This window comes from Dipodomys spectabilis, unplaced genomic scaffold (genome assembly GCF_019054845.1).
Source record: "Dipodomys spectabilis isolate Male_0828 unplaced genomic scaffold, ASM1905484v1 ptg000158l, whole genome shotgun sequence".
NCBI classification, from domain to species: domain Eukaryota; kingdom Metazoa; phylum Chordata; class Mammalia; order Rodentia; family Heteromyidae; genus Dipodomys; species Dipodomys spectabilis.
In genome coordinates this window covers 6,484,176-6,505,806 of record NW_024870835.1, presented here as the reverse complement: position 1 = coordinate 6,505,806, position 21,631 = coordinate 6,484,176, and the positions used below count along the sequence as shown (strand labels likewise).

The window sequence follows — 21,631 nt, the reverse complement described above, 5'->3', positions numbered from 1 at the left end:
CACCTACTATGTTCAAATTTGGTAAAATGCACCATGTTGAAACTAAATTTGAAATTTCTGGATAGGTTTTCAATACTGTACATACATCCAAGAACATATGAATTCATACTTTTTCATTTTAACAGGTACATGGAATACTATATGCATATTACCTATTACTTTCCTATTAAATCACAAATTAAGCAGTATCTGTTAAATGAAAGCTGCGTGCTAGCCATATACTTGTAAAGTAGAAGCTGAAACATAAGCACCTGACTCTATACTACAATTTATATTTTAACAATTACCCAAATATTCCTATTTTAATGTTATGGTATCAGAATGGACATTGAGAATTATACTGCAAGCTATGTCTATTGTTAAGATTTCAAAATACAATGTATTATCACTTGACAAAAAACTAAGTTTGGGAAATAGCCTAATATTCAACAGGCTAAAATTACATGCCTGCTAATACAAATATTTACCTAAGAATCAAGAGCCCAAGTTTGGTCAATTTAATCCTTCTCTTTTTAGTCAAATATACCAAATATAAGGAGGAAGAAAGTTTTTTTTAAAAAAAAAGGGGGACGGGGAGAGGAAAAAGTACAGAAGGACACCTAGAGATGGTCGATGCTTGGCAATGAAAGTCATTTTCAAAGATCATTAACTATCCTCTGCTTTACTCGGGCTCTGATTAAAAAAGAAAATTCATCCTATGTTAAAAGGGGATGTCTATTTTTGTGGGATAAAGCTTTGCAGGAAAATGTATGGTACAAATGAGCTGTACAGAATCAAATCACAATTAGACATCTGATTTAAAAGAAATTCTGTATACGTGGCTTTTAAATTGTTAATAATAAATATTCAAATGAATAAATATTCAAGAAGTCAGACAAAACCATCATTTTCATTTGAAAATATAGATCTCACAAACTGAGACTGTGCCTTTCTTTATGAATTGAAAGAACTAAAAGACTATTAGAAGAAATATTCATCTAAAAGACTTATCTTAGAAGTCTTTTAAATGGATTACAATAACATATTTCTTACATTTTATTTATCATTTCTCTGAATAGTACTAGATTTTATATTAATAAGAAAGTTTATACTCTTGTCCTATCTCTGGTGAGCAGATGCTCTAGTATTAATGTAAATCACTAGTTTAATTTTTAGTTTCCTGGTTTGCCCCTCACCTATCTAGGAAATGATTTCTCTGGTGATAACTAACACATCATGCTAATGAGAGAATCTAATGCACAATAGAAAAATGTCACTATTAATAATATTTGTATGAAGTTAAATAAAGCAACTGTAAGAGAATGTCAGACAGTTGTTCTTTAATAAGACATAGTTTCACAATGAAATTATGTTGTTAATTTTGTTACATCATTGGGTGAATCCTAAATTACTACATAATGATACTCAGTCATTTACAATTCTAACTTAGTATTTCACTCAGTCTGAAAGAGACCTTATTAAGGGATCTGCATTTTATTTGAAACATGCTATACATCTACCAATAATAAAAGATAAATGCCTGTAGTAATATGTGAAATGTACCTGTACAGTTTCATTTCTGGAAAGATTTTAAAGTAGATAAGACTATACCATCCCTCGAGGTAGCTGTAAGAATTTGATCCGGTAGCCTCTCAAATATACAAAACAGGTACAAAAATAGAAAACCTACCTTTTAAAAGTCTAATTTTTTTAACTTGCAAAAACAGACCTTATTTTTGCTTTTAACAATATTGAGCCTAAAATAAGGTTGTGTCTGGGCTATAGGATGAGCAGAAAAGAGGGAAAGGTTTTTGGTCATTCTTGAGATCACTGATCAAACTGTCCCCAGAACTTCCTTCACAGAAGTCAATTGTTAAGCTTTTCATGATCCTTTTTGAGAAAAATCATACTTTAATGTGGAAGGAAACAAATGCTAAGTAGACAGGAAAATAACGTCAAATAGTTGTATCCTCAAACTTTAGAGGAACATAATTAATCCTTCCAACTCAAAATTGACTTTGGATTCTGAGCTTTTTTTGCTAGTATTAGAACACAAGATTTACATTTAAGGAAATCCAACTTTGCTCAAATGAAATAAAAGATAAAAGATTTTTATCTCCCACTTCCTAGTTTACCTATAGAAGACATAAGACTAGATTATTAAATTTTAGAATTCACAACAAATTCCCCACCAAAAATTTTTCTGTTTACTGCTAGTAAATTCTCTAGGATTGAGTCCTTAAACATTTTATAGTAGCTCTACTAATCAGTCTTTTCTAATGTTTAAAGAAATGATCATAGAATTACTAATATTTATACTATAAAATAAAAATTTGGAAAAAATGTGCCCAATAAATTCCATTCATTTCATAAGCTAAATGCATTTTTACTTACAAATTAAACTATCCATCTAGAAAAATTTCTATGCCTTAGAAATGAGACACACAGAATTCTGCATGCTTGATTAAACTTAACAAACTTTTACATTTAAAAAGCTGTCTCAATATGGGTATTGAACCTAATAATTGTCAAAATTAATGACTGAGAGATCATTTTAAGGCATCTTTCTCACAACACATTTTCTCGCCCTCACTCTCTGTCTCAACAGCATTGATAATAATTTGCAAGGAAAACAAAAATATTAAACATGTATACTATATAGGCTTAGAGTTAAACACAGTTTGAATTTATGTTTACACAATATTTATACAAACTATTGAAGGAAAACACATACACATACAAACTCACTCTCTTTTATGTGCTTTCCAAAAATGCACAGAAGGTAAATATTTAGTAAGTATGAGAGGAAAAAAAGGATTGTTAACTACATCAAAAACCCTCCAAAAAGAAACCACATTAATAATATACTTCAATCACAATACTTCTTTAAATTTTGGTTTCTCTCCCTTTTTTGTAGTACCATACTTAGTAAATAGTATAATTAATATTATGTAGTTTTATAGGGAATCCTTAGCACAAATTACTTTGCAACATAAAGTTACTGATTAAACATTCATTCATACAGGTACATACAAAATAGATCTTTATTCCTCCACAGGAGAACAGGATGTTTCTAAGACATTGTGTTAGCTTAGTTGCACAAGTTTTTCTATGAGAAATCTAAAATCATTTTTTAAATTCAGACCCATCATTTATATAATTTAGTTTTTATTTTTTTAGCTAAAATGCTTTCCATGACTTAAAGACGCCTTACATTCAAATCTACTTGGAAATGGGCTGGTGCCAAAGAAGCAATCTAACACCATCTATGTGGTTCAATAGCCATTTATCAATTGATCATTATCTCTATCTGGTTTTATTAACTCTTTTCTAGCTAGAGGGAGACCTAAACCAATCTTCCCTCCCAAAACACACACACACACACACACACACACACACACACACACACACACACACAGGATCTCCACAAACTCAAGGTAAACCTTAAGGTGACACCTAATTTTAAAAGTGTAGCACCAAGTTATTTGGTTCTAAGGTTAGTGAAAACATACTCTGTGTTCCAACCACAAGAGAGCCACCCAGGCAGGGATGTGATGCATAAAAATATCGCCCAAAGCATTCTGCAATGACAAGGGGCATCTCTGTAAGGAAATGAACTTTTCACTTGCAAGAATGGAAATTGTAGAGAGTTGCTTATTGGGTGTATGTTGATTGCATTTAAATCCCAGCTTACTGTATCAGCAGTAATCAGGGTCCCTCTACAGGATGTCAACATACACCTTATTCAGATACACTTACCCCAGCTAGAACTGTGTGGTTAAACTGTTTGCCAGCTAAATGCTACAAAACCCTGACTGTATGCACTATCTTTGGCAAATATATTTTTAAACTTATGGCCGTTCATAGCCTGGCAAATTGTTTCTTTCCTTCATTATCAACAATTTAAAATATTTTGGCTCAAAGTATGTAATATCTGTTACCTTCTACATACAAAGAAAAACATTTAAGCACTTGCAGCGATTTTTTTTTTTAAATAAGTGGAACGGTATCAATTTCTTAGCCATCACCATCTACTTAAAATCAAGTGTATTTGTCAGGGCTGCGTGGATGATAAACTCTTGCTTTGTGTGGGTTTGGTGCAGGCTTTTTGAAAAGCAAGACTTGTCTAGGAGGGAGGCACCGGGGGAACTTCCCTCCCTTACTTGAGCACAGTCCAAGACAAAAGTTTCTGGGTTGTTTCCCCTTCGCTTCCTCTTACCCTCGCTCCCCCGCGGAGCCGCAGAGCCAGCAATTGTGCAAGAGGAGCCGGGAGCGCAGGGTGCGTATCAAGGAGCGCATGGTACAAGCTGCTGGCCTGGTGATTAATTATCAGTTCCCGCTGGCCTCACTCTCACATGTCGGCTCTCAGGCAGAGCTGCACGCCGAGCTGCCTTCAGCCCAGCCTGGATAGAGGAGCGGCCCTGGAGGACACCGCGGCTGTGCCGGAGTGTGAGTGCGCTGGCGGGCGGGCTGGCGGGCGGGCAGCGGCGGGCGGTCCGGTAAGCAGCCGGGTCCGGAGATGCGCAGCGCGGCGTGGCGCTGCACAGTGCGGAGAGCGCTGGGGCGCTGGGCCAGGCAGGGCCGAGCTGGACACAGAGCCTGGACTGCGCCGTGCCGCCCCATTCGCCCGCCACGCGCTCCATCTCCTCCGCGACCCTCCGCGGTGACCAGGACGCGCCGGCAAAGAAGCCTACACAGCCTCCTCTTTTCCCCATCTGGTCTTGAAACCAAGCAGTTTCCAGCCACAAGAAGTCAGTCGGGCTGCAGAAGGGCACCCAGATTTTATGACTGTTTGGTTGCTGAACCTTCTCCGAGACAACAGACACTTTGATTAAGTGTTTTATAAAGAGATAAAGATGTATTCTCTGGGTAATGACTTTCTTTTTTTTAACAGAAAACAAAAGAAACAAAATTAAGTCTTCGCATGATCCAGGCAACGAAACTTTGCAACAAATACCTTTGCCTTCCTCTTACTTAAGTATCCTTTCCCCCTTGTTCTTCTTAGGAGCCCTTAGGGGAACCATGAAGTAACCCTACGCATTCCAGAAACACAGTTATAACAAAAATCGAGCCAAACTGTGAAATGACCACATTAGAAAAAAAAAATTTAGAAAGCAAAATACGAGAAACAAAAGTACACATAACAATTCGAGGTTTCTTTTTTCAGGAAAAAAAAAAAGAAAGAAAGAAACTTACCTGTTGGGACATTCTGAATAAGAGGTTAGTGTCAGCGTTTTGCCATGTCCCCATGAACCCTGGTTCAGCCGTAGTCGTTCTGGTTCCGAACTGCATGGAGTTGTCAGTACACGAGTCTCTTAAAGTCAAGTCTCTTGCCCTCTTTGGCTCTCTGTCTCTCTGTGTCTCTCTTTCTCTCACATCCACTTCTGCCTCTTCTGACTGAAAAGTGAAGGTGGATTTTTGAGCCTCTTGGCAGCCAGTAGCAGGAGTGTAGTGTAGTTAAGAAGCTGGCTGAACTGTGCATTTCATTTGGGAAGGGAAGAGATTTGGGGGAAGGAGGGGGGTCAGAGCTTCCTTTGCACCTTCTGCACAGATATCCCTATCATTTATGCATAGATTGTGACTCCCCAAGCTTGCCTTTGCTCAGTTTAACAGCTGCCTGTCAGGTGTGCAGGCAGCACTGGAGACCCAACCATCAGCTTCAAACCCTCACCACTGCATGTCATTGGACAGCAGAGCTAAGAGTCAACTGCACTGTTCCACTGTCAGGCACCAAATGACACCCTGCCTAACCCCTCTCCAGATACAGACAGAAAGACACTTATGCACACTTCAAATAGTGCAACAATCACCAGAGTCCATAGGGCAAGGGAAAGCTAGTGTCCTTCCTTCCCTGGAAATGTGACCCAACCAGAGCGTATAGTATACAATATCTGACTCCAGTTTTTAATGTTTATAAAACTGTAACATTTAATTTTAAAAAACTGTGCCGGAAGAAAACAAAATATTCAGCTGGAAGAGAATGTAAAGTTGGTTCAGTTGTCTAAATGTTAGCTGCTAAAAGTCATATAGCATGTGCTGGACTATTTATAACCACACATAAACTCACAGAAAAAAAAACAATATACATAGGCTTGACCTAGCAGTTGAACATAGAAGATGTACAATAAACATTTGCAAAATAAATATATACTACTTAATATCTAGTACCTCAGGCCATTAATTACCGAACTAGAGGTTAAGTAATGATAAACTGAATAGCAAAGGGGGGAAAAGACCTTTTAAAGCGCAATAGAACAACATCCTTTGTTAAAGTTCTTAGATAAAACATCTACAATATCCTTTCAGATCATAAAAAAGAAAAAGATGAAGAAAAATGCCTATCCTATTTCAGTCAAAAATAAATACATAAGCACCATTTTTTTCATTTAAGATCTCTATAGAAAATTCTACAACATTCTTCTGTTTGATGAAATACGGCCTTAATAGCAGGTGATATTTTTAATTAAACCAGGTTAAAAACAAAGCATCTATTTATTAGATAGTATTTATCTACCTTATTTATGGCAAAGCAGAACTGAACAAAATGCACTGTACATAAACACTGAAACTTCAAAAGGGAAAGCTAAATTCATGCCATCTCATAAAAGTAGTCAGCAGGAAAAAGCCATCCTTCCTAAACTTAAAATGTAAGATACATTAATCTTCAACCACCTACAAATATTGAGGACAAATGTACCACTCTCCTTACTCCTTCTTAACTAAAGAATAACAATAAACCTTACTCTCAGAAACAACAAAAGAAACAGAAAAGAGCTTCAATGGCAGCTCTGTGTCATTAGTGGACAATGAGAAAAGATGAGAAAACGTACGCTATGTTGACACAAATGTGCCTTCCCCTCTAGAACCGACATCTCCTGAAAGCTTTTCTGTTAAACTTCCCTCTAGTTCACCACCATTAAGCACAAAAAAGTCTCAAAAGAAGCAAATTCAATATCTAAGAGGAAACAAACAAGAACCCAAAGAATTGTTGCCTTAAAATATATTAAGTCCACCTGTGGTCAATAAAAATATTCTTGGGGGGGGAGGGCAGGAAAAACCCCTATGAGTCAATTGTCAACTGTGACTGTACCTTTACTGCTAGCTATTACCCACTTAAACTCCCTCTAAAATTTGCTAGCCTCTTGATTTCTGAAGTGGCACTCAGTGCCTCAGTCAAGCTGCCTGCTCAGCTCCTGACCTTCCCACTAATGGCTGTTATTTGTGGGAGGCTTAAGGACACTGTCAATAGCAAGCTTCCTCCTAGCTCCACTCAAGCTCTGTTGTATCCCTTTTGCCTGCGTATTCTCTCGCCCCCCCTTCCCCCATCTCTTCCCCACCTTTCTCCCTCTTCTCTTTTACTCCCTCTTCCGCTTTTTACACAACACACACACACACACACACACACACACACACACACACACACACACTGCTCCCCCCCTTTTTTTTCTTTCAGTCCTACAGTCCTCTCTTCTTTCCCAGGTATTCTACCCTCTCTCCTCAACACACACACTAACAACACAAAAATCAACTGGCATGCAGCAGCAAGCACCTGCAGTAATAGACTCTTTTATTAAAACTGTTATTCTGCAAGACTTGAAATTCCCTGTGGACCGGGCCATGTCAAAGCCGATATAATTAACTAGAGGCTCAGCAACGGATCAATTACCAGACAAGCAAGTGATAGTGAAATCAATGAAAGATCATCAGCCACATTATCAGTGTTGCAACTCATTAGGGCAAAACTGAGAAATGTGCTCAAAGCGAGCCCAAGCAAGGTGGCATTACAAAACAAAGGGCTAATTTGGAGACCCTGCTGTGAACAATCTGTAACAGAATTAGCCTTTTTTCCCCCTAAACTGCACAGCTCCATAACTAAATGTGACAGACTGAGAGAAGCAGTTTATTAAGACACCAACCCCAAGTTTATTTAGTTCATAAACTCTCTCCTAGAAAATCAATACAGTCTGTACAGGGTTATTAGGCTGACTAGCTAATACATCCAAATCTGGTCTGCCCAGCCAGCAGTCTTCTGACAAAATGCTACCCAGAATAGGCAAACTGAGTTCTCAGATAGCAAGGTCTAGCCTAACAGGTCTACAATGCAACTATTACCTAGATTTTATTGCCACAGCCACACCTTAAAAATATGAGTTAAAAAATTTCTCACAACAAATACACTATAGTGCACCTGATAAATGGATTTGGTCAAACAAAATCTTAGCTAGTCCCTTAACAATATTTTACAGGAAAGACAAGCTTTGTTACAATAAGAAACAACTCAAAGTATTACATACTATACTTTGCAGATTTTAATTTCCTGACTCATCTTTAATAACTTTTAAATGCAAATTTGTATATTCCAAAAATATACACAAACTGAATTTGACACTCATTTCCATGTAGACTGTGAAGTATGGATTGCCAGAACATAGGATAATTCTCTAATAAGCAAGAGACTTGTATTAAGGACATAAATCTCCCCTTCAAAAAACTACAAGGCCTTCCTTTTGAGAGTTTTCCCTTTGTCTCTATATGGACTCTAGAAAAATCTGTAATAAAGTTATTTAAAACTAAGATGACTAGGAAGAACGTCACTTTCGCAGTAATTGCTCTTCCGCACATTTCCTGATATGAGAGAAGGACCATGTAAATTAAGGAGCAACCAACTGGGTCTGATGGCATCCAAGTTTTTAAAGACATTATAGGAATGTAAAAAAATACCTCCCAACCATTGCAACACACAGCCAAAACACAAAGTAAGAATCTCAAATGCATTTTACAATGGTAAGATAGACTGGAGGACTGAAGGGGACAAACAGCAACAGCTTTTGGAAATGATTTCTGATGCTTATGTTTTCATGTTTAAAATGTTCCAAGAAAAGGATTGCACTACTTAAAATGACTTCACTACAATGTACTGGATTTAAGACACTAAATATTAAACTTTAAAAAGAAAAACACTTTTATTTTAACAAGACTTTAATAAAATCCAACTTATAAGACCACTGTAATTAGAACATTTTTTCCTGCAATTTTTGAGCTGCACCTATCTAATGTTAATGTTATGCGTTCAGCCATCTTAAAAAGTCAGATGTACACATTCTAAACCTGCACTGTATGTTAACGTTTTAGATAGTAATTAAAAGTTGTAATTACAGAAAACTTTTACTTTTTAAACCATTTTTGCATATAACTATAACTACACACTGCGTGTACCCTCAATGAGATCCAATTAGTTACAAAGAATTTGCATTTCAGTTAGTGTGGGATAACAAGACTATAGGGAGGCAGTGCAATCCCACCAGCAGAGTAAGAAAGTATGTTCTTTCTTGTTAGCTCAATAAGCAATAACTCCCACAACTGACTGCTTAAAGTGTTACTTACTCTTTTCAACATTTTGATATAGAGGTGGGTTTGAGTTCTAGTCTGCTATTTTCTAAAAATATTAAAACAAACTCACATAATGAAACAAAAATTGGCCACAGTGCCAGAAGAAGGGAATGAAAGAATTTTGCTTTGCTTATGTTTTATGGGATGTTTGTTTTTTCATAGGAGAAAATTTTGCATATCTTTTTTTAATACTTCATTTCTTTACAAACTCATTGCTATTGTAAAATAAGTTCTGTACCTAGGAGTGGAAAAGCTTCACTGAGATACTGTTATATAAATACACAGGGCTTTGTGGTAGAGGCATACATGTACTATACTGAGAAAGTATGTACTTGAAGGTTTTAGATTTTTTTCTGTGTTTCTAGCACTATAAATCCTGAGCAAATATAAAATACGTGTATAGTTTGTATACATAATTAAAGAAGCATCTCTAGGACTCTGCTGGTTTACAGAACAATACCTGTAATTCCCTGGGTTCAGTTCAGCAGCTGTTAACAGATTCTGTAATCTGTAATGACAGTAAACTGGCCTTTGCTCTTCTTTTATTCACTATTCATTTTCACGGCTTGGTTAAGTACAGAGCTGGGTTAAAGATCAGTGGTTTTTCATGTGACACACACTGGTATTCATTTAATGGCTTGTCAAGACAAAACTGTCCCTGTTCTTGCCAAAATAATAAAAATGACGCTCCACACCGCATGACAATCAGCACTTCCGTATGGTGAAACAACTCAAGCTTTTGTAACTCACTTATTTTACAGAAAAAAAAAATGTTGAATGGCTACCCAGTCTTAAATGTTGTCAGACTATCTAGTCTTATATGTTGAATCAGGAAAATTTCAATAATGTTTTTCCTACTCTGAGCAACATATAAACTAGTTTCTAATCTAGACAAACTTTACAATATGAAAATAATGTTGAAGCTCAAATTCCTAATGCATTAAGGTATATAACTTAATATATAGAAATTATGCAGAAGCAGGAGACTAGAACCAGTCACAGAGGTGGGGCAAGAAATTGAGGAAATGTCATTTTTCTTGAGAACTAAGTATAGGACTTGCTTTGCAACATCTGTTGGGCTGTATGAAATGTTAACAGATGTCTTAAGTTAAAAAAAAAAGAATTAATAAAGGAAACCTCCTCTGAACAGATAATCCATCCCAAATTTCCATATTCCTCAGGAAAATAAGTTGAGAGCTGACTTTTTTCCCTTGTGAAAACTACCATCCCCACATTATTGTATAAAGTTTCACTGTCTATGTGAACTTAAGGGGAAAAAGTGATTGAATCACTATAAAAATAGAAAAAGTAAAACTAACAATAATTTAAAATTCAGAAGTTCCCTTTGTGACTAATTATATCATAATCTAACCTGCTTGTTTTTCCTTGACTCACAAATATAATTTGATGAGAGGACAGTAAGACATTCATCTCTCTTAAAAATCACACACACACACAACACACACAGATTATTCTACTATTCCTGCATGTTTTGCGGGAAAGGAATAAAGAGAGATTAAAAAGTAGTTTTAAGTTATAGTTCTGATAAGAATTATCATCTTTACTCATGAAGGTAGTAATCTTCACATTTAAGATTCACTTAACATTTATATCTACATCCTTGCTTCCCAATTGGATCCTTATTTCTTTCCATTACTATCTTTGTTAGGGACAAACTCTCATCTTTTAATAGGCAAATGTTCCCAAACAATCACATCTCATGATTGTGAAAACTTCTGGAGTGCAAGTTGGAACTCTCTATTCAAATTTTAAGGAAATTGGAAAACTTAACTTGCTTATTTAACAACTTCTTTGTGTTTCAATTTACTAGATGATCTAGCCAAACCTAAATGATGCAAATATGACTCAGATTTTTAAAAATGATGCATGCATGCCACTATTGAACCTACCACCTTCATGTGTAGATGTACTAAACTTTGAACCTATATTTTACTATAAAGCCTTCCTCTTTGTCTACATTTCCTGAAAACATAGGACATGAATTTGGGTTAGCAGTTCATGCATTGACTAATTCAAAATGCATTTAAGAATCTTTATGGGACCAAAGAAGGAAAGAAAAAAATGTGCTGTCATCTAAGACTGCCAGTCTCAATCACAGGCCTTTCTCTCCTCTATGAGACTTAGAATTGCACATGTTTCTATTTACAACGACTTGCCAGCTATCTCTGGCAGCCTGTGTTGGGCATTTCAACATATAGAAGCCTCAGCCAGAAGAACTCAAAGAGTGCAGAGGACAAGATCACAGTCCAAATTGTAAATAAGATATACATACATGCCATCAGTTTTTAGTCAGTTTTCTTCCAAACTATTGTGGAGCCTAAATAGTTACAGGAACAACCCATCAGTATAAATAACAACAACTGTTCTACAAAAAATAATATTAGAGACTAGCACCAAGTGAGAAGCACAATACACTAAAAACATCATTTTATGTGACCAACAGAGTAACACACACAAGCCCGGAAATTTAAGAGTTAGATAGGGCACAGTATTGAATCAGTGGCGGAGACCTCCCCCAGAAGTAAATATTACCTAAAACTTCACTTTTCTATAGCAAAAGGAAAAACTGCTTCAAATGACACTTGTCTCTACACAAGCTAGAATAATCAGTGTGATGCACCATCTGCTGACAGCCTAATAAGGGGCTCAGTTTCGTAGAAACACTTCAAAGAAATATCCAAATGCCATAATCATTTGATATACTACACAAATAAGAAAATGAAAAGATTTTGTAGGGTATAGTAGACAAGGTAGTTTACAAACTGTTAGGGAAAGGATGAATGCCTGGGAATAAAGATTCACAGATAGAAAAGCATCTGAGGTCAGCATGAATCTTGTGTACAAGAGCTCAAACATTCTACCTACCCTGTTTTAGTGTGAAAATAAAAAATGACTTTAATCTTTTCCCAGGTGCAAACAGTGACAATGGCTTCTTTATAACCTATGGTCACTGGTGTGTGTGTGTGTGTGTGTGTGTGTGTGTGTGTGTGTGTGTGTGTGTGTGTGTGTGTGTGTGTGTGTGTGTGTGTGTGTGTGTGTGTGTGTGTGTGTGTGTGTGTGTGTGTGTGTGTGTGTGTGTGTGTGTGTGTGTGTGTGTGTGTGTGTGTGTGTGTGTAACCTAGAAGAAAAGAATCAGTGATGTCTCTCCTTAAATGAATATGAGAAAAACAGGCAGGGGTGTGGAGATGCACTGGGGAATTACTTTCATGTGGCCACGAAAGTTGTAGGATTGTAAAGATAATATTAATTTTTTATTTAGTCCCTTCTAAAGACTGTGGAATGAGAAGCTGGCAGCCCCAGTAAAAATATCATAATAATAGTTTAGATTACTGTCAGAAAGGAAGATTGAGATTCAGACACCCAAGGAAATCATGTTGTAGGGTAGTGCTCAATACCTTACACAATTATCTGAAAATGCAACTCTGCCTTTAGAGTTATCACAGGGGGAAAAAAAAAAAGAAAAGCAACACAAAGATAATATTCTCTTATATGCGATTTCAAGCCTAAAAAGTACATAAAAAGAGGTCTGGGAAGGTGGCTCAGTGGTAGAGCACTTGCCTTGCATGCATGAGGCCCTGGGTTCGATTCCTCAGCACCACATATGCAAAAAAAAAAAAAGAAAAAAGCCAGAAGTGGCGCTGTAGCTCAAGTGGTAGAGCGCTAGCCTTGAGCTGAAGAGCTGAAGGACAGCGCCCAGGCCCAGAGTTCAGGCCCCATGACTGGACCCAAAAAAAAAAAAAAAAAAAAAAAAAAAAAGTACATAAAAAGAGAAATGAAATGCCAGTATAAAAATTTAAGTCTTTATAAAAAGGCTTTGTAAAAAATACATATATACATTTATTTATATATGTCTGTATTTAAAGAGAAAAATGTTGAAACAAAGCAAATTTGATTCTACTTGAAGATTGCTTCTAAACTTAAGATATCTAGAAAATGGGAGAAATCCACTGACAATAAGTTAAAAATGGGGACAAATGGGTAAGAGTATTTGAGTAGTCACTACCTCTGGTGCAGAAGAATGGCTGAGAAAGTATGTAAGGAAAGCATGTGATATGTAGGCAGTGCTTCTTATCTCTATTTAGCTGGTGATCCTGGATTACATCCACCTTTTCAGAATTCATCAGTCAATATGCTTACAATTTATATGTATGTTACACTCCAGTTCTAAAAGTTTACTACTAAGATTAACAATACTACCAAAAATATTAATAGTAATCACTCAGCCCTCCTACCACATGACCAAAAAAATAAAGATGATAAAGGAAGAGACATGCATAAGGCCCTAGATTTGATCCTCAGCACCAATAAATAAACAAACAAATTAATGGAATGGACAAAAGAATAAAGTTTATCACAAAGGCATCCAAATAAATGTTACTAAAAACTACAGCTTAAAACAATTTCTTCATAGGCAAAAAGCAGTAGGAAGCAATACATATCTGAGTTTCAGAGAGTGAGGATGAACATGAAAGATAGTCCAAGAGTAGAAGAAAGAATAATTAGTAGAGAAAGACCTCATCTAGGCTGCCAAAGAATGTGAGCATAGCCAAATGACTTAAATAGAAAAGAATAACATACCTCAAGTTGAGACGGATCAACCCCATAACATGGGACTTTGAAATGTGCTTGCCAGTCTTGTTCACTAAGCCTGCCCTCTGATTTGTAATTAAGCCGATTTGGAGGTGGGGTGGGCACAAAGCGTGCCTGTTGAGAGATTGAGAAAGGAAATTACATATATTCTGCAGACAACATGACTTAGAAGCACCAAATACATCAAAACACATTTTTAAGTGCAAATATGACATACTTCTCTGACCACCCAAACACTTTTTTTAAAAAAGAGTTAATAATTCCTGAGTCTGACAGCAACTAATAGTTAAATAAATAAACCCCAGAGAAAATAGAAGTAACAAAGTGGGAATAACTGAATCATTTACTGATTGAAAATGGATATGGTAATACTTATGCCCTAATTAACTCAATTTCTTTTTCTTTTCCTTTCTCTCCCCCGACCCCCAACGCTGGGTTTGAGTCATGGACCTCATGCATGCTAGCCAAGCAGTTTATCATCCAGCAATACCTCTAGCCCATTCAAGTTCTTTTTTTTTTTTTGGTGTGTTGGGTGGGGGAGGGTGTTGTAATATTTGAACACAGGCCTCACACATGCCAAACACATGCTTTACATGTGCTATACCCCCAGCTGTTTGCTCAACTTATTTCCTTTTCTTCCAATTATTATAGTCACCTTAAAAATTAAACATTTTTAGTCAATATTACACAAAATATTGGAACACAAAAATTAAGATACAGTCCATGATCATAAGAAATTTATATTCTAATATAGAGAAGCTGAGCACTGCACACACACGCGCACAGACACATACACACCTATGAAAACATAACATGAACGACATGGGGTGACGTGTAACCTGGACTCCCAGCACTTGAGAAGTTAAAGCACAAGGATCATAAGTTTGAGGCCAGGCTGAGCTACAATAGTGTGATATTATCTCTAATTAAAATTTTAAATGGAAACACATAAGTTGAGGGTATGAACAGGGTTGGGAAAGATGGGAGAGAAACTGTTTTGTTGAACTTTGTACACTACTTAATGATAATAATAAAAATAAATAAACTTAACAAATGTGATAAGAGTAACAGTAGAATTCTATATGACTTAAAAAAATTTCCTTCTAGCTTAGTAATAGGAAACTTCTTTGCAGAATTAATATTTGTTCTGGGCACAGAAGAACTGTTAATATTCCTAGAAAAGTGATCCAGTTTGACTATAAAATAGTATGTTATATGTAGAATAATAATAAATGAAAGGATGCATCGTCAATAGTAATTACTATAATGTCAAGAATCTCATAGTTCATTGGAAAGAGTTGGAGTTTTTCCTTTTACTCACTAGCAGTCAAAAGTTTAAGAGATTCTCAACGGCATGATTATTTTTTATTCTCTAAAATGTTTCACAATAAAAAATGTAAAAAAAGAAATGTACTCATTACCTTGCTCATGTAATTGTAACCCCTCTGTAAGGTGTTTTCACAATAAAAAATTTTTTTAAAAAGACAAAAAAATGATTTATCTGTCATGCTATGACAGACTGAAGTGTGAAAACAAAGATGTGAAGAAATCAATTAAGAAGCTCCTAAAAAACTGAGTATCATGACTACTGGCAAATGGGCTGGCTAAAAAACACAAGACACAAAGATACTCTGAGAATAAAATTAAGGAAACAGTAGGACTAATAAGATGTAGATAACAAGTGAGAAGAGCAAATGTGACACTGGATCTCTGACAGAGCAACAGAAAATAGCACAATCAACAGAAATAAAAACAAGTTTGGGGATTATACAACAAGCTCACTTTGGTATAACTTTAGATCATGCAGCTAATTAGGTAATTAGAAATGCTCAGAAAACAGATCAATACTGGAGTTATCAGATTTTTATCCATCTGTACAGATATGACTTAAGAGGTGAGAAAACATGGCCAAAGTGAACACCTTAGAGGAAACAACTATGGTACTGAGAGACAGACAGGAGACATCTGTGGTGTTAAGAGGCCGACTGACTAATGTTCTGAATGACAAGACAGATTTTACAGGAGGTAGGATGGCTGAGAGTTTAAAATGTTCTAATATATAATATTATAATTGGCATGTAATAAAGTGTAGTGGTAGTAGCATACATACAATAAGAACAAACGAAAATTCACAGAGATGATAAACACCAAACTCAAACAGTGCTTGAGAAGTAATAGGGGACTTGGCAGAGGCTGGTACAATATAATTTGAGAAGTAACATAGTATAGTTCAGATGTGTTTGGATAGCAATAATTCTTAAGTTTAGGTAAATAGGTATTCAGGAGAGAGAGACAGACAGACAGAGAAGGAGAGAGGGAGAGAGAGAAATGGAGAGAGAGAGTTGTGGATGATCTATTTTATAATGAATTTTGGGTTAGAATTGTCTTGGTAGATAGATGGATATATAGAATCTATATTACACAAGAACTAAGACAAAAAGGAGGGGAAAAAAGGTGAATACTTTTGAGAAATTCCATAAAGAGAACAAAGAATGTGCTGTAAAAAAGTTAGCAGGGCCTAGAAAAAATTTTAAGTGAGTTGACAGTTTGTTTCTCCCTACAAAAAAAAAAGAAAGAAAACATACTCTATCATAAGCAAAAGGGATGAAATCAGCAGAGAAAAAGATATTGAAGATGTAAGCCAGAGGGAAAATGGTATAAAAAGGTCCTAAGAGAGACTATGATCATGAACACAAATGAAAAGTGGCCCTAAAGGGAGAAAAGGTTATTTTTTTTTTTCCTTCACAAAACAAAGAGAGAGATTAGAAAAAAGCTGTGGGTTAAAAATACACATATTAAGAGTGCTTACATAAGAAAGCCAAGTTAACTTCCTACCTCTCTTCCTAAGGTATACTCTGGTTAAAAATGGATCAAGTTTACTATCCTTGGTAACTTAGGGCCTAACAAATGCTTACCACCTAGTAAGTGCTCAATAAATAACAGCTTTAGAAAAGAGACTATCATTCCAAAAGGTAAAAGATATGGCTACCTGCTAAGGAAGACACCATAGAACAAAATCAAAGACTATTACAGAGGAGAAAAAACAACAACAACAGCACAAGTCCAATTGAACAGGTCTAAATAAAGCTCAGAAACAATGAGGAATGAATAAAAGAAATGGCAAATACCAGAATGGACACAGCATTGGTGTCTAAAACCACATAAGAAGTCACAAGCAAGTCAATTAGATTCAATGCATTGTATTTTCAGAGTTTCCAGTTTGGGAATTGGAATACTTAGAACCAGCAAAGAGTTCTTAATGCACTTGCTCCAAAACATACACCCTAAAAGGCAATGATACATTATAAAACCATTGTAATTTATACAACATCTCCATAAGAAAGCATCCTTAGAGGAAAATTTTAACACTGAGAATTGATTTAACATTATCTGATTTTTATTTAATCATACTCCAAATGTAGTGCTTATTAGGCAGATTTTTAAATGCTTGTGAACCATTCCTAAGGAAAATTCCTGAAAGCAAAAAAAAGGAAATACTTTATACTATGTCACATATGTGGCTTCAATGAAGGAGTATGAGGAAGAATATCACTTCATTAACAATATGAGACAAAATTGAGGAAATTTAAGTTCCTCTTCTTACTGCTGACTCCTTTCTCCAAGAATGTAACTGTAACCCAGTCATACCAGCTCCCTGCCCAGTTTGTGAATGCCGCATTAGTAGAATTCAGTACTTTTATTCCAGAATTCCTCTAGAGAACAGGGAAATGGGGTTTCATCACCTGGTCAACATCAGCAGCTGCCACAGAGTCACGTCAGGGATAGGATATAAACAAAGACATTCATCCACTGCACTGGCAACCACTACAGCTTGCCTTCCTAACAGAGTCCTTCTGTGAGAGCCACTGCCTAAGTGACCTGTCACACTGCTTTATAAAGTAGCATTAATACTGTGGGCCAAAATGAGATTGATCTTTGAGCTCCGTGGTCTAGTGTTGTCAACAGTGCATTATAAAACCAATACTAAATACTTTATAAACAGGTCTCCCTACAGTGTATTAGAAAAACAGTGCATATTTCATGCTCCATAGTTAGGTAGCCACATATCCATCAGACTAATAAATTATTTATTAGGTACTCAAAAGTGCAATAAGAGTCAATAAACTAACTTCAGGATACTTAGAAGCTAGTATTTCACTAGGAAATTGCACCTGAATGAGAAAACTATCTCACTAACTGGGTGGGGGATGTGTGGAAACATACTTTCTCAAATACACTTTTAGAAAGAAGTACACACCTCATAAGGGAGAAGTACAAAAATCCTTGTGTCCCACAAACAGTCCTGCTTACTGAATTTACAAAGAAAGCACCATCCAGCCAGGCGCCGGTGGCTTACACCTGTAATCCTAGCTACTCAGGAGGCTGAGATCTGAGGATCACAATTCAAAGCTAGCCTGGGCAGAAAAGTCTGTGAGACTCTTATTTTCAATTAACCACTAGAAAACTGGAAGTGGCGCTATATCTCAAGTGCTAGAGCGCTCACCTTGAGCTGAAGAGTACAGAGTGCCCAAGCCCAGAGTTCAAGCCCCATGACCAACCAAAAAAAAAGAAAAGAAAAGAAAAGAAAGAAAGAAAGCACCATCCAACCCTACATTAATTTCATTTCTCCTGGGTATAATATCCTCTGATTCCACCAAGAGACAGCATAAAGAAATGAAATTTGGTAGGAATATTTCTAACACACTCTGACTCAAGCCAGATGACAACTACCACTAATGCTTTATATTCAATGTCTTCAAAGAAAATACAGAATGGCTTGAATGTATAAGCTCTCTGCTACATGCCCAACATGGAATTTTTAATATGCATGAACATAAGGTTTGGAGAATTATTTTTTTGTTGCTGTTGCTGTTTTTTGTTAAAGCTCCTGAACTTGTGTACAACCTATGAGATAGTCCCTGGTGTCCAGTCCAACATCATCAAGGCATCTTATTCCTCGTTCTACCCCTCTAAAAGAGGACCTTCTGTTCTGGAATGTATTCCAGGCCTTCAAGGACTACTTTCTTCAGCTGGGAGTTATTTCTCAAACTATCAGAGGCGTGGACCTTTGTGTAGTATTGTGGGTGCCATGGTTTCACATGCTGGCCACATTAATACTGGAGAGCAAGCATCTGTAACCCACAGCTGTGTGTGCTCCAGCCCCAAATCACCCGCAAGGCTGATGCCAATGCAAACCACTCTTCCCATCCCACATCGGAACCACACTGGTTTTCTTGAGGAGCCAGAAGCTGAGATACAGTTCTGAAAATGAACGTTTGGGGTTCTTTCCATTCACATGATGGGTATGGACTATTGAGAAGAGTACCACCAGAGGGCCAGCACTTTTCTTCTCCCCTATTCCCCATCAAGTGAATAAAACCAGAAAGAGGTTTATGGTGCCAAAGGGTGTTCTATAAAAACTTCCCAGAGATAGGGGGAACCTAAATGGATAAATATGTAGATTTTTTCATACTGTTTTCCTTTTTATCCTAGTATCTTATAGCTTTACCCAGATAGCATAGAGTTTTTAAGTTGAAAAAAAAAACTTTATACAGTAAGAAAAAAAAGTGGAAATGAAGAAGAAACATGACACGGCCTTGATTTTACATTTCTTTTTCAAAAAGACATCCCCAAATGCTAGAAATCACAAAAGCTAATGTGAAAACAGAAGACAAGATTAGCTTCTCTGTAATACTTTTTCTACTACAAGCACTACTGCTAAGATAATTCTTCATATTAATGAGTTTGGTATGTAGACAAACTATAAAAGATGCAGTCTCTGACCTCAAGTACTTATCTCTGCCTTTTGGGATTTACTCCTCTTGCTAGATTTACTTGTATTCTTCATACCCTAGCCCAAAGGAAGTGATCATCACTCAGGACTTGGACCACTTCCATGGGTGGGGTTTAAATATGGAAACAAGAAAGAACTTTTGCCCTTGGACACAGAGGATATTGGCCCCAAAGCACAGAGTGTCTAGTTTGTGGCAAAGAGAAATAAAAAATCCCTGTGATATTTTTATCCTGGTCTCACTCACTGAGCTTTATCAAGAAAAAAAAATCTTATAAAGTGTGAAAACACATAGTAATCCAGGACATTATCAAATCAAGCATATGTATGCACAAACCAAGTACTATACATGAATGAACACTGATATCAGACAGCAGTCTCTACCAAGCCTTACATTCACTTAATTGCATAGGTAGAATGTGTGTGTGTGTGTGTGTGTGTGTGAGCGCGCGCGCGCGTATAAACTGTGCTTAGTAGTTACACCAAATCTGTAGTATAATTGAAATTATATGTATTTTACTATCTATAGAATTTTTTTAAGTGTGTGTGCTGTTCCTGGGCCTTGAACTCAGGATACTGTTCCTGAGCTTTTTTACTCAAAGCTAGCACTCTACTACTTGAATGAAAATTCCACCTCCAGGTTTTTTGGGTGCTTAATTGAAGATAAGAGTTTCAAGGACTTTCCTGTCTGGGCTGGCTTCAAACTGTGATCCTCAGATCTCAGTCTCCTGAGTGTATCTAGGAATATGTGTGAGCCACCAGCTCCCAGCATAGAACCTTTTACTATTTACATGATCTTGTCAAGTAGCGTAACCAAAACTCTTAATTGTATACGTAGAAATAGTAGTACTGTTCACAGAATTGTAAAGATTAAGCATTTTGATTAGCACAAAAAATTTATCCAAATGCCTAAACAAAAGCACTCGATAAATATGAGTTGCTGCATATATTTGTATGTTAAAACAGATTTCAAACTAAAAGCCCACAGGCTAGGTTTGGTCTCAGATATGTTTTGATTGGCTCCTTAAGTGAAAGTATCTGAGTTTGCATGTGTGTTTAATTAGCAGCCAACATGTAAAATTCAAGAAACTTTAAATTAAAATATGCATTACCTGCTGCTGAGGCAGGTAGTATGGTAGGGACTAGAAAAAGGTGAGGAGTCGGGGAACTAAAGATGTGGCAACTAGCAATACACGTTCCATCATAACAACAGTAGGCTGGAGTAGAATGAAAGCCACTTCCTTTTGGCATGCTCTCCCAAAGGGCACTCCACGTCTACTACTTCCCAATGTGTTATACACCACCTGCTTTCCTTGTTCCATTATCCACTGGCCACAGTAGCCATCTGAGTTTGTGACGCAAGCCCTCTAAATTACTCTGCATTAATCTAGTAGATATGGAGAATTTACTCACGCACAAATGAAATTCATATTGAAATGCCAAGTATCAAAAATGCTTCCTATGATACCTAGCCTCTGCTACAAATGCAGATACAGGCTTTGTGATAGCTAAACATCAGTTAAAGTAACATTTCTTTTTAACCAGTGGAAACCTGGTCATCTTGGCCTCCAAGGCCTGAGATATCTTTGCAGAATTGTAAAGAAGTACCAAGAGGAAGGGGCGGAGGGGAGGAAACAGAACTAATCTTCTTGCTTTACTAAACAATCCAGGAAAATAAGACCAAGTTACAAAATAAGACATTGAGTCCAAAGGACTCCAGTCTCCTAAACTGCTTTTATGTTTGAAGCAGTGATCCCAAGTGTTGAGATTCCAGTAATATACCAGAATTGTTCTGACTTGTAAGAAATGACCATTAAATTTTCTGGGAGTTTACACGCAAGTAACCTTCACATTGGTAAC

The 21,631-nt window shown here is 36.6% G+C and overlaps 1 protein-coding gene across 4 annotated transcripts in view; it reads right to left on the bottom strand.

The window, feature by feature from the left end:
* Positions 1 to 21,631, bottom strand: part of Bnc2 (basonuclin 2) — a 427,132-nt gene that overhangs the window by 290,292 nt on the left and 115,209 nt on the right. For all 4 annotated transcript variants that reach the window (XM_042692903.1, XM_042692904.1, XM_042692905.1 and 1 more), the window contains exons 2-3: positions 13,969 to 14,094; positions 5,176 to 5,376 (exon numbers count right to left, since the gene is read on the bottom strand). In XM_042692903.1, the coding sequence (XP_042548837.1) occupies positions 5,176 to 5,376; positions 13,969 to 14,094 (327 nt within the window). The remainder of the gene's footprint in view (positions 1 to 5,175; positions 5,377 to 13,968; positions 14,095 to 21,631) is intronic.